Raw genomic sequence first — 12,002 nt, forward strand, 5'->3', positions numbered from 1 at the left:
TTTTAACATATGTCATTTCCCTCCCCGTGAACGTCAGCACTCAGTGAACTGGGTAGTCCCGGTGACAGACAGAGGGCGCTATGATGACATCTTCCTGAAGACAGACTTGGATGTAGATGGCTTTGTCAGCGGCATGGAAGTCAAGGACATCTTCATGCACTCAGGGCTGCCCCAGAATCTACTGGCACACATATGGTAGGAGAGACTGACTGATTCCCTGACTGAAGTTGACTGTATTACTCATGTTGTTGTTATTGTGTGTCCAGGGCCCTGGCAGACACCAGGCAGATGGGGAAGCTGACGCGGGAGCAGTTTGCTCTGGCCATGCACTTCATCCAGCAGAAAGTCAGCAAAGGCATGGACCCTCCTCAGGCCCTGTCCCCTGACATGATCCCCCCTTCAGAGAGGGGCACTCCCGTGCCAGTGTGTACCACTCCCTCCCATGTACGCATGCACGCACCTCACACATGTACAAGAACACACACACACACACACACACACAGAGCTTTTATATGAATTTTCAAGACTTTTTGGGGAATAAACATTTAGTTCCATTCCAAATCCTATTTTCCCTTAACCTAATCAACAACAAAAAAAAATCCTCTGACACGAATCTTAACCCTAAACCTAACCATTAAACCTAACCTAACATTCGAACAAATACAGAACACGGATTATTATTGTTTTTCTACCTTATCGGAACATTTTGGTCCTGATAATGTAAGAAAACACACACACACACACTTTCTATTTTCGTGCGCAGACACACTTAAAGTGCTTGTATTTCCGCTTTGTGACGGCAGTTATCAGGTTTACCTGTTCAATTGTTGGGAGCAAATATAGAGTACAACTTCCTTTCTGTTCATACACTTTGAGACAAATGACAGTTTAGGGAGATCTAATCGTGTGTTAATGTCTGGGATTGACACTCAGTGTGTCTCATGGCTAGGAATCATTCTTGTGCTCAGTAGTAACTCTTCATCCCCTTGTCTCTATCCACAGAGTATGTCTGGGTACATGACTCCCGTGGGCTCTGAGGTGGCCGCTCTGTCTGAGATGAGGCGGGTGAGTCCCATATTTAGCTTGTTGAAAATGCGTCGGAATTTCCAATGGTCCTGCTTACAGGTGCTGGGTTTGAAAGATGGAAGGGACAATACAGTTGTAGGATCTTCATTTGATCATCACCCTGTTGCAGGAGAACTTTCCTTGCAATGCAGGACATTTAAAACGTCGTAAAAAGGCTTCTGAACTTTGTGATTTCCACTTTGGAATCTCGGCCTTAACGAGAAATGTATCGACCCCTACAAAAAAGGTACAATAATTATGATCCACATAATAATTCACAATTCCTGTTGCTGCAGGATGATTATCCTGCTGTAGCACACCGGCTCAAATTAAGATCCTACATCTGAGACACTCTGATAACAAAGTGTTGTGCTGTGGAGAGAGTATCTTCTTGATGGACAATAACTATTAATTGATTGATTTGGTATGAAAGTATATTTACGTGGTTTGTATGTGGTTTGCAACCTGGAGCTCTGTGAAGTGATGTGCTCTGTGTGTTTTGGAGGCCCCTAAACCTCATTGATTGCTGCTGTCCTGCTCTAGTCTGGTGCTTAGACCCCACCAAGCGCTTACCGCACACTGTTTTCTTCTTTACCCAAACCTAAACGCTGCTGAATGCCGCTTTCTGGGTTATGTCTCTGTATCAGCAAATAATGTTCAAGTTCTGGGTAGGTAACTGGCGAAAAAACCCGACAAATGCTTTCGATGGCTCGCTAGACAGAATCTCAAAGAGATGCAAAGCATTTGTGAGAACTCAGTGACTGTGAACGGTGGTGTGACTTGACCTCCTGAGTTTTCTGACCGTGGCGGCGGTGAACAACTCCCCCTTTTCACCCTCGCCCTGTCACCTGTCCCTCTGTGGTGCTTCCTTCCCTGTTGTCTCCGTCTCTTTACCATGGTTTGGTCTGGATGGTTTGGTGTCGTGGCAACTCTGGCTCTCTCTCAGGTCAGCTGAAGAAAGGGGCTCACTTTCTTTCTCTTCTTCTATTTCTCTTTCTGTCTGTTCATCCACAGGATAGCTCCAGTTCTGTGGGGTCAGGGTCAGAGTTCACTGGAATCAAGGAGCTGGACGACATCAGTCAAGAGATCGCTCAGCTGCAGAGGTGATTCACAACACAAATTTTCTTTCAAAGTGATCACAAGATGGTTTTGGTTTAACTTATTCACTGTTGTTTGTGCTACTGACAAAGATGTTGCAAATCCAGAATCTTAAAACACACAATATCACAGAGAGTCTTAAAGGATGTGGTTTTCCAGATGTCTAGTCATTTTTCTTTGTCAACTTTTTCTAGCTTATATCACCCTGTATGAGTTCCACCTTTCATTTCCTTGTTCGTCAATCATCACTCAACAACTTGATTAAGTCAGTGCAGTTTTAGCAATAGTTTAACCTAAATGGAATAAACAGAGCAACTATACTCTATAAATAAATGTATAAATAAATTTAATCTACTAAACAGATTAAAGTAAGCATTCCATTTGAAACAGGCACAGTATAGATATTAGGTTCGTCATGATGCCAGTCATTTTACTAACGATACGATAGCAGGCCAAGTACTGTATCACGGTAGTATTGCGGTACCACGCCAGTGTCCTAGCGTCCGGTTCGCCCCCGGCCCCGTTTTCCAAACATTATGTGCATGTTCTATACAGAAAACCTGTCATGGATATTCACACTTCATAAAGGCCTGACTGTGATTTGGCTGGAGGACTGGGAGGAAGGGATATACATGCATAATGATCTGCATGTCATTGTGGCAGTGAGGGAAAAACACTGCATGAAACCTTTACTCTTCAGCTAACACGCATACACACCCTCCATCCCTCCCTCACACACTCTCTCCCTCCCTCACACATTCTCTCCCTCCCTCACACACTCTCTGTTTCCTTCACACACTCTCTGTCTCCCTCATACACTCTCTCCCTCCCTTACACACTCTCCCTCCCTCACACACTCTCTGTTTCCTTCACACACTCTCTGTCTCCCTCACACACACTCTGTCTCCCTCACACTCTCCCTCCCTCACGCACTCTCCCTCTCTCCCTCACACACTCTCTGTCTGTCTGTCTCTCCCTCACACACTCTCCCTCTCTCCCTCACACATTCTCTCCCTCACACTCTCTCCCTCCCTCACACACTCTCCCTCCCTCACACACTCTCTGTTTCCTTCACACACTCTCTGTCTCCCTCACACACACTCTGTCTCCCGCACACTCTCCCTCCCTCACGCACTCTCCCTCTCTCCCTCACACACTCTCTGTCTGTCTCTCCCTCACACACTCTCCCTCTCTCCCTCACACATTCTCTGTCTGTCTCTCCCTCACACACTCTCCCTCTCTCCCTCACACACTCTCTGTCTGTCTCTCCCTCACACACTCTCTGCCTGTGAAATGATATCAAAATGCTCGCCCTATCGCAGTGGATGGAAAAAAAGGTAGCTTTAGTAATATGAGTCATATTCTTTTTGAAGCGTTTGAGCTGCATCCCTGCTCGCCACCACGCCAAAATTATATTTAAAAAACTGATGGAGGAACAGATGTGCAGGGAGAGTGGATGCAGAGAAGCAGGTGAGTGATGGCTGGAAGGGGATGAGGCTGGCTGATTACAGTTGCCACACGTGACATGCACATGAATGTGAAGTAGACGTTATTGAACCTGCGCATACAAGAGACTAGTTGCTGTTGCTTGTGTAACAGTATAGCTTCCGTACCTCTCCTCGCCCCAACCTGGCCTCGAACCAGGGACCCTCTGCACACATCAACAACTGACACCCACGAAGCATCGTTACCCATCGCTCCACAAAATCCGCGGCCCTTGCAGAGCAAGGGGAACCACTACTTCAAGGTCTCAGAGCGAGTGACGTCACCGGATGAAACGCTATTAGCGCGCACCACCGCTAACTAGCTAGCCATTTCACATCGGTTACACTTGCATTTTTTTAAACAGAATTTGTCAACCAAACGGACTTTATAAACATTTTATAACAGGCACAAGCGGGTTCTTTAGATCTGTATGGCCGAGAAATGATAGGCTCACACGAAACGGGGTTCTAAAACGTTTTGCATAAGTATCGTGGCGTTTTTGTACCGTGATATTACCGTGGTACCGGTATACCGTGCAACACTAGTAGATACTCCATGTGGAACACAGTAGAGTAGGTGATCAAATTGACATTTCAAAAGGAGAAGAATGGTAACAGCCGGGTGTGGATGAGTCCTTCCCTCTCAACCTCATCCCGCCTCATCCCCCACTCCAACCCTTTTTAAAAAAAAAAATGTGTGTATTTGATCAATCTTTTGTTTTCACCACTTACTCTTCATGCTGCGTCAGCACTCTTGCTTTTACACACTGGAGTGCCCTCAGGTAACCCTCTCTTGGCTGTCCCAGTCTGTCCTTTTTCTTTTGTCGTCATTTTGTGTCTGGAGGGAGAGAGGGGTGAGGAAGAGGAGAGGGAGGTGGAGGAGGAGGGGGGCGGCTGGCTTTTTCTCCCCTGTGGCGCTGTGTGTTGATGGGGGGGGGGGTGTTTCCCTCTCTCTCAGGGAGAAGTATACCTTGGAGCAGGACATCAGAGAGACAGAGGAGGCCATCAGACACAAGTCCTCGGAGGTGCAGGTCAGCAGGCGTACCATTTCCTCATGGAAAAAGGGGATTGGCGGTTTTTGACACACCATGTGTTTTTTAATGCTCTATACTGCTACTCTAAATGGAACGAGGTAGTGCAGCACCGTGTCCAGAGTTCCCTTCTCTTTTCCCAGATTGTCATTGTTGTGCTGATTACATGTGTGTCTGCGTGTTCGTCAGGAGATGCAGAACGACCTGGACAGAGAGACGTGCAGCTTGCAGGAGCTGGAGGCCCAGAAGCAGGAGGCCCAGGAGCGGCTGGAGGAGATGGACCAGCAGAAGGCCAAGCTGGAGGACATGCTCAACGACGTCCGGATCAAGTGCAATGAGGAGTCCCAGATGGTGAGAGTAAGGGATAATGGGAAGCAGAGGAGTTTGACAGTGGTCTGGTAGTAATCATGGAAGCAATATAGCTATCGTGCTTGTAGAAAAATTCTAGAGTTCAAAAAAACACATGAATAGATTGCTTTTGATGAATAATGTTTTGTTGTTGGATTTAACTGCCGAAAATGCTGTTATAGAGGCCATTTCCTTAGTAGGTGACATCAAGAGGTCAGCATGTGGGAGAAGTGGGTGCTCAGGATGATAGACGAGTTTCCCACTAGTAATTACCAGTTTGAGGGCCGGTCAAGAGGATTTCTCCCAGTCGTATGTGGTAAAATCCCATTTCCATGTCACCGCCTCCTTCAATACCAGATGCGCACTAGTGACTATCATAAAGGGGGCACATCTCCCGCTCTGGGGTGATGTGATGGGATGTCACTGTTAATTAGTAAGCACGACATTCATTTGAAACTTGGCCTTTGGCTTGCTCATATAGAGCGGCTGCTACCTGTTTGCTGAAAAGGGTGCAAGAGGGAAGTTCGTAAACGCGGCTCGAGGACTTTCATAAGGCGCTGCCTGAAACCAACTATCATCAACCACAGAGAATGGGCACATAGAAACAAAAGACTGTACAAAATATCAACGTAGCCTAGCTTACCGCTCTTGTCATTTCTTTGGCCCGAATGCAGAGGGGAGACGTGGTCGTGTTAGCTTAGCGCTTCCCGCTTGTTACGGCATACTGGGACGATGTCGATGTAAACGTGTCAACGTATTTGAGATGTTGGCAGCTGCGTAGGCTATTGTCATTGAGCGTGGCATCATACCGTTACTGTTTGATCCACAACTCTCTGTCCATCGCCGTTGTTGGAACCTACAGGGAAGCCATAACGTTGCCAAACGGAAGATTTCAACTGTGATTAGAGGATCCTCCAATTCTGGTTTATCGCCATCGTACAGAACTATTCTGAATCAAAAATATAAACGCGGCATGTGAAGTGTTGGTCCCATTTATCATGAGCTGAAAGAAAAGATCCCAGAAAATGTTAATACGCACAAAAAGCTTATTTCTCTCAAATTTTGTGCACAAAGCCCTTTTATTGGGGGAAAAAACATTCTGGTTGGCTGGGCCAGGCTCCCCAGTGGGTGGGCCTATACCCTCCCAGACCCACCCATGGCTGTGCCCCTGCCCAGTCACGTGAAATCCATAGATCAGAGCCTCATTTATTTATTTCTATTGACTGATTTCATTATATGAACTGTAACTCAGTCAAATCTATGAAATGGTTGCATGTTGCGGTTCTATTTTTGTTCAGTGGTAGTTCCCGGGCTTCGACCTCACAAAAGAACAGTTTGAAGTGCCCCGATTAGGAGTTGAATTTTGATTGCAATGTTCGCATCCATTTGTTTGAACGGAATAGCCCGAGAGAAAGAATTCAGCTCAGATTTACTCAAGAGGCATAGCCTACAATGCAGTGTAGACATAGGCTGTAGGCCTACTGTTACATATGTTTATGTGTTGTACCGTTACAGCCCTACAGCCTACACTATCAATCTGGTAGGCATCGCATTCATCCTCCACTTTCTCCCACCCCCCCTCCCCACTGTCTCTTGCTGTCAATCTCTTTCTCTACCCCAGATTTCATCCCTGCAGAATCAGATCCACTCCCAGGAGACTGACCTGCACAGCCAAGAAGAGGAGCTGAGTCGAGCTAAGGCAGACCTGAACCAGCTGCAGCTGGAGGAGAGCCAGCTGGAACAGAGCCTAACGGCTGGCAAGTTCCAACTGGAGACCATCATCAAGTCCCTCAAAGCCACCCAGGACGAGATCAACCAGGTAGAGGGAGAGGAGAGGTCCCAGACACCTGTTGCGGTTAGGGTTAGGTACAGTGACTCATCACATCTGATTCACGCTATAAGGCCAACCCGAGCTATCCTGGCATTTGATATTTTATTGTCACATTGTCCATTCCAGCATGGTTCCAGCACAGCTATGGTGGATGCATAACCAAGCCAGCCCAATTCAGCTCAGCATGGCTCAGTTTTGTCCTATAGTGAGTGTGAATCAGGGATGTGTCTGGGATGTGACAGGACCTGTTGCAAGACACTTCCTAGTGTGACCACCAGGGGGAGTTTTTGTGTCACGAATTGACGAAAATGACCAGATTCAATATGTGCTTGGTCTTCTCTTCTGGGAGATATTCAGCACAGACTGGGACATGAAGAAGTACTTAATACATTTTTAGTGAAATTCTAGTGAAGTTGTTTTTAAAGTGCATGTCGTCATCGTTAACCCCTCATCTGGAGATATCTGCCCTCCGTCAGATTTGGGTGTGGCAGTTTCAGTGTCAAATGTACTACCTCCGCTTTCTGCACCACACTAATCATCATATCTGACATGACTTCCACAGCCCACACCTCCGATCTCACATCACACTCTCACATCACCCTGAGAAAGGATGCTGAGACATAGATGGCTGTGTTCTCTTTTATAGGGTGGGGGGGGGGGGGGGGGTAAGTGAGAGAAAATCCATTCCGATCTACTCTCATTATGAACAAATAGCAGCGCTTAGCTACTTCCATAACCTGCAGCGCCAAATCATGTTCACTAATATCCTCATTCATCACTCTTCTCTCATTGAATTCAAACCATACTGAGATTACAGTATTGTAGTCCAAGACCACCATCTACGAGGAGCTATGGGGAATACCCGCAATCAGCTGTAGCCACTGCAATGTGAACGGAACCATGTGACGCCTGCGCTGAGACTCTCCTCCCAGGGTGCCCTGCACGAGGCCATAGTGTGAGAGGGTTTCTCTTCACAAATGACTGGTCCCATTCAGGCCTTGTCGGAGCCGTGCGTTCTGTCTTAAGAAACACCGCGGTCAAAAGGCCATTGAGTGGTCGTAGAGCCACGCTGGTTGATCATTTCCTCGGCCATCACCTGCAATAATATGCACTCACTCTCCGTTCCTTAGAAAAGCTATTCGGCCACTATATTGAACGGAAAGAGATCCTTTTGGGAGGGTGGCTCATTTTGATGGAATCTCTCAAAGACACATTCAAATGAAAGTCATCACAACCTGATGTGCAAACACATGCGGTCACATATAACTGTTGTTCCCCTAACAGCCCTAATATCCTCTGTGTTGACTGAAACCCTACATTAACCTACTGTGCTGTGCTGCTCTGTTCCTCCAGGCTCGCAGTAAGCTGTCTCAGATCCAGGACAGCCAGCAGGAGATGACTAAGAGCATTGAGCAGTACAACAGCAACCTGAACGGGACCCACGGAGGCAGCATGACCAACCTGGCTGACATGAGCGAGGGATTCCACGACCGCGAGAATGGAGGTTTCGGAGCCATGGTGAGGAGACCACATTGCTCAGGAGGTTGAACTCTGGGCCCTGTAACTACGACCCAGAGTTTTTCCTAAGCATGTAGAGGTAATACACTGCGTGGCCAAAAGTATGTGGACACCTGCTCGTCTAACATCTCATTCCAAAATCATGGGCATTAATATGGAGTTTGTTCCCCCTTTGCTGCTATAACAGCCTCCACTCTTCTGAGAAGGCTTTCCACTAGATGTTGGAACATTGCTGCTGGGACTTCCATTCGGCCACAAGAACATTAGTGAGGTTGGGCACTGATGTTGGTCGATTAGGCCTGGCTCGCAGTCAGCGTTCCAATTCATCCCAAAGGAGTTAGATGGGGTTGAGGTCAGGACCCAATGGCGGCAAGCTCTACACCACGCTTGGCATTGCGCCTGATGATCTTAGGCTTGTGTGCGGCTGCTCGGCCATGGAAACCCATTTCATGAAGCTCCCGACGGACAGTCCTTGTGTTGACGTTGCTTCCAGAGGAAGTTTGGAACTCGGTAGTGTTGCAACCGAGCACAGAGGACGTTTACCCGTTGCTCGCTTCAGCACTCGGCAGTCCCGTTTTGTGAGCTTGTGTGGCCTACCATTTCCGCGGCTGAGCCGTTGTTGCTCCTAGACGTTTCCACTTCATAATAACAGCTCTTATAGTTGACCGGGGCAGCTCTAAGCAGGGTCTAAATTTTACGAACTGACTTGTTGTGAAGGTAGCATCCTATGACGTGCCACGTTGAACATCACTGAGCTTTTCAGTACGGGCCATTCTACTGCCAATGTTTGTCTATGGAGATTGAATGCCTGTGTGCTCGATTTTATACACCTGTCAGTAATGAGTGTGGCTGAAATAGCCAAATCCAGTCATTTTGAAGGGGTGTCCACATACTTTTGCCCACGTGGTGTATTTAAAAGTGGTCAATTGAGGTTGAATGCTTGGTGTCTAGTGGAGACCTGGTTCAACCTAGAAAGGCAGTACTCTACTGAACACATCTGGTACATTTGGACTTGAACAACGGATGGCAGCTAAGGTGTAGTTCATTTCAGCCACATCTGCAGATCATGGTAACATGATGAGTCATTGTCGGCCGCTGGCCTGGGTGTGAAATTGACCTGTGTGTCACCGGAGATGATCAGATAAAGAGAAAAGATAAGTGGCATATGCTAAACCTTTGCCTGTAAAGAAAAGAGGTATCACTTCCCTAGTTTAGTGTCAGAAATGTTTCGTTCAAACGAGCGGGTCCGGGTCATGCAGCATCTTAAGTGGTTTATATTAATCCCATAGTTTGGTTATATCTTGTTTAATGTGATTATCTCTGCTTAAATACTCTGTTATTTTACCTGGCAGCCCTCTCTGTTGTTCCGTCTTAAGCTTTATTACCTGTGCGTTTTGAAAGGGCTCGGACACTTAGCGCTTATTCTTGGCCCTAATTCTGGGCGGCGTTGGATGTCATGGCGGAGTGAACACAGGGATCACGGTCAGGCCTCTTATTGAAACGAGGAGAAGTCCTGCTAATGAAACATAACAAGTTAGCGTTTTCATAGCCAGGGCTCGCCTGGCACGTGAAGGCAGGTTTTCTAGAGAAACCAGAGACCCTGAAGAATGTGGGGCCTAACAGATGGTTGTTTCCTACCGACTCTGGGGGCTTTTTTCATTGGGACCAGCTGAGTGCAGTGGGGCGCAGCAGACACAGAATGGGCAAATTGCAGAAGAATGAAAATTCCCTTTGTGTTATTAAAGTGAAACTCAAGCCCCGGGCGCTCTCTGGTCTGGTCAAGTCTGGAAGCAGCAACAGTGGAGGCTTTTCTTCAGGCTCACATTCCTCTCTCGTCGAGGTCTCTGTTAGTGTTGTTGAACCCACATTCCTCCACTTGAACCTGAGTGGGCCCTTATTGAAATATGAAGTATTTTGATTTGATAGCTGTCGTGTTTGACAGCTCGGCAAGACTTATCGGCCGACTGAATAAACAATCGAGTCGGCGTGCGTTGGTTTTTCTCCTTAATGCCTGTCTGAGGGGAAAATGGTTGGAGATGGTGGCACAGTTGTAAGTGTAAATAAACCAAGGCTCTCCAGAACCAAACAGACAGATATGTTTTTCTCCCATTCTCAGGAGGACCCATTTAAGGTGAAGACATCTGGGTTCTGTAGCGTCCCTCAGGAGATGCACACAGACCCCTTCCACTCTGAAGACCCCTTCAAGACAGACCCGTTCAAAGGTGCCGATTCTCCTCCCTTTCCTCTCACTCTCTCCCTTTCCTCTCACTCTCTCCCTTTCCTCTCCTTCTCTCCCTTTCCTCTCACTCTCTCCCTTTCCTCTCACTCTCTCCCTTTCCTCTCACTCTCTCCCTTTCCTCTCACTCTCTCCCTTTCCTCTCACTCTCTCTCCCTTTCCTCTCACTCTCTCCCTTTCCTCTCACTCTCTCCCTTTCCTCTCACTCTCTCCCTTTCCTCTCACTCTCTCCCTTTCCTCTCCTTCTCTCCCTTTCCTCTCACTCTCTCCCTTTCCTCTCACTCTCTCCCTTTCCTCTCACTCTCTCCCTTTCCTCTCACTCTCTCCCTTTCCTCTCACTCTCCCTTTCCTCTCACTCTCTCCCTTTCCTCTCACTCTCTCCCTTTCCTCTCACTCTCTCCCTTTCCTCTCCTTCTCTTTCAGCGACCTCTGCAATCGCTCATCTCTCCCCGTTATCCCTCTGTCCTCTCCTCAGATAGTCCTGCTTGAGTTTCCTCTCCTCCTCACTCAAATGTTCCCACAGGGCTCTCATCCTCCCTATCCCGACATGATTTGTAGTTTCACCAGAAGCAATGTGGACTCCTCTGCAGCTTGGCTAAGACGTTGTTTTTGCAGTTCTGCCTTTGTTTTCCTTAAGTGTGCTCTATAATTTGTTTTTTATCCTTCTGTGTTTAGATTCCCCCTTCCAACGTTTTAGCTGTTGTCCTCTGTGCCATAGCCTCTGATTGTCTTCTCCCCCTCATCCCTCATCTCAACTCCTCTCCTGTAGGTGACCCCTTCCAAAACGACCCTTTTGCAAAGCAGCCATCACTACCAGCGCCTGCAGGTATTTATTTATTCATAACCAGAAAGAGCCATACACAATTAAACGAATACATGAACTTCCATACAATGCCATCCTCCTGTTAAGTTGATGACATTCTGGAACTTTGAAAAACAGGGTCCAACCGGGCTTGCTTCAACGTCCCACTTCTCTCTCTTTGTAATATACGACATACATTCCATAGAAAATATTTGCTGGCTGTTGAATGTTTATCTTTAATGGTGATTGAGTTCTTGCATTTGTCTGCCGTAGTGGAGAATGCCTACGTTCTCAATGTTGACAATAGCAAAGCCACGGACAGTTGAACACCCAGCGTTTTTAAAACTGATTAAAAGAATATGCATCGTTTCCTAACAGTTTCCTTACCAACAATAAATGGAACTGTCATAAGGGGAATGAACATTGAACATAGTGACTAACTGGGTGATATGATTCCTACTGAAGAGGTTAACCAAATTGCACTCGCATTATCTCAGCTACTACATGGCTTACGGTCCGGATGCTCCAGTCCACAGTGAACCTAATTCACATCGCGTCCCTGTGCGAAGGATAGGGTACCGTCAGACTA

At 47.1% G+C, this 12,002-nt stretch overlaps 1 protein-coding gene across 11 annotated transcripts in view; it reads left to right on the forward strand.

Moving 5' to 3' along the window:
* Positions 1–12,002, forward strand: part of LOC115108230 (epidermal growth factor receptor substrate 15-like 1) — a 36,386-nt gene that overhangs the window by 3,566 nt on the left and 20,818 nt on the right. For 6 of the 11 annotated variants that reach the window (XM_029632333.2, XM_029632327.2, XM_029632331.2 and 3 more), the window contains exons 9-19: positions 38–195; positions 267–444; positions 1,003–1,065; positions 2,080–2,168; positions 4,397–4,429; positions 4,606–4,678; positions 4,868–5,029; positions 6,648–6,845; positions 8,211–8,375; positions 10,492–10,597; positions 11,381–11,437. In XM_029632333.2, coding sequence (XP_029488193.1) covers positions 38–195; positions 267–444; positions 1,003–1,065; positions 2,080–2,168; positions 4,397–4,429; positions 4,606–4,678; positions 4,868–5,029; positions 6,648–6,845; positions 8,211–8,375; positions 10,492–10,597; positions 11,381–11,437 — 1,282 coding nt within the window. The remainder of the gene's footprint in view (positions 1–37; positions 196–266; positions 445–1,002; positions 1,066–2,079; positions 2,169–4,396; positions 4,430–4,605; positions 4,679–4,867; positions 5,030–6,647; positions 6,846–8,210; positions 8,376–10,491; positions 10,598–11,380; positions 11,438–12,002) is intronic. The other 5 variants (XM_029632332.2, XM_029632336.2, XM_029632337.2 and 2 more) reach the window with 2 other exon arrangements.

The sequence above is a fragment of the Oncorhynchus nerka genome, linkage group LG24, assembly GCF_034236695.1.
Source record: "Oncorhynchus nerka isolate Pitt River linkage group LG24, Oner_Uvic_2.0, whole genome shotgun sequence".
Lineage (NCBI taxonomy): Eukaryota > Metazoa > Chordata > Actinopteri > Salmoniformes > Salmonidae > Oncorhynchus > Oncorhynchus nerka.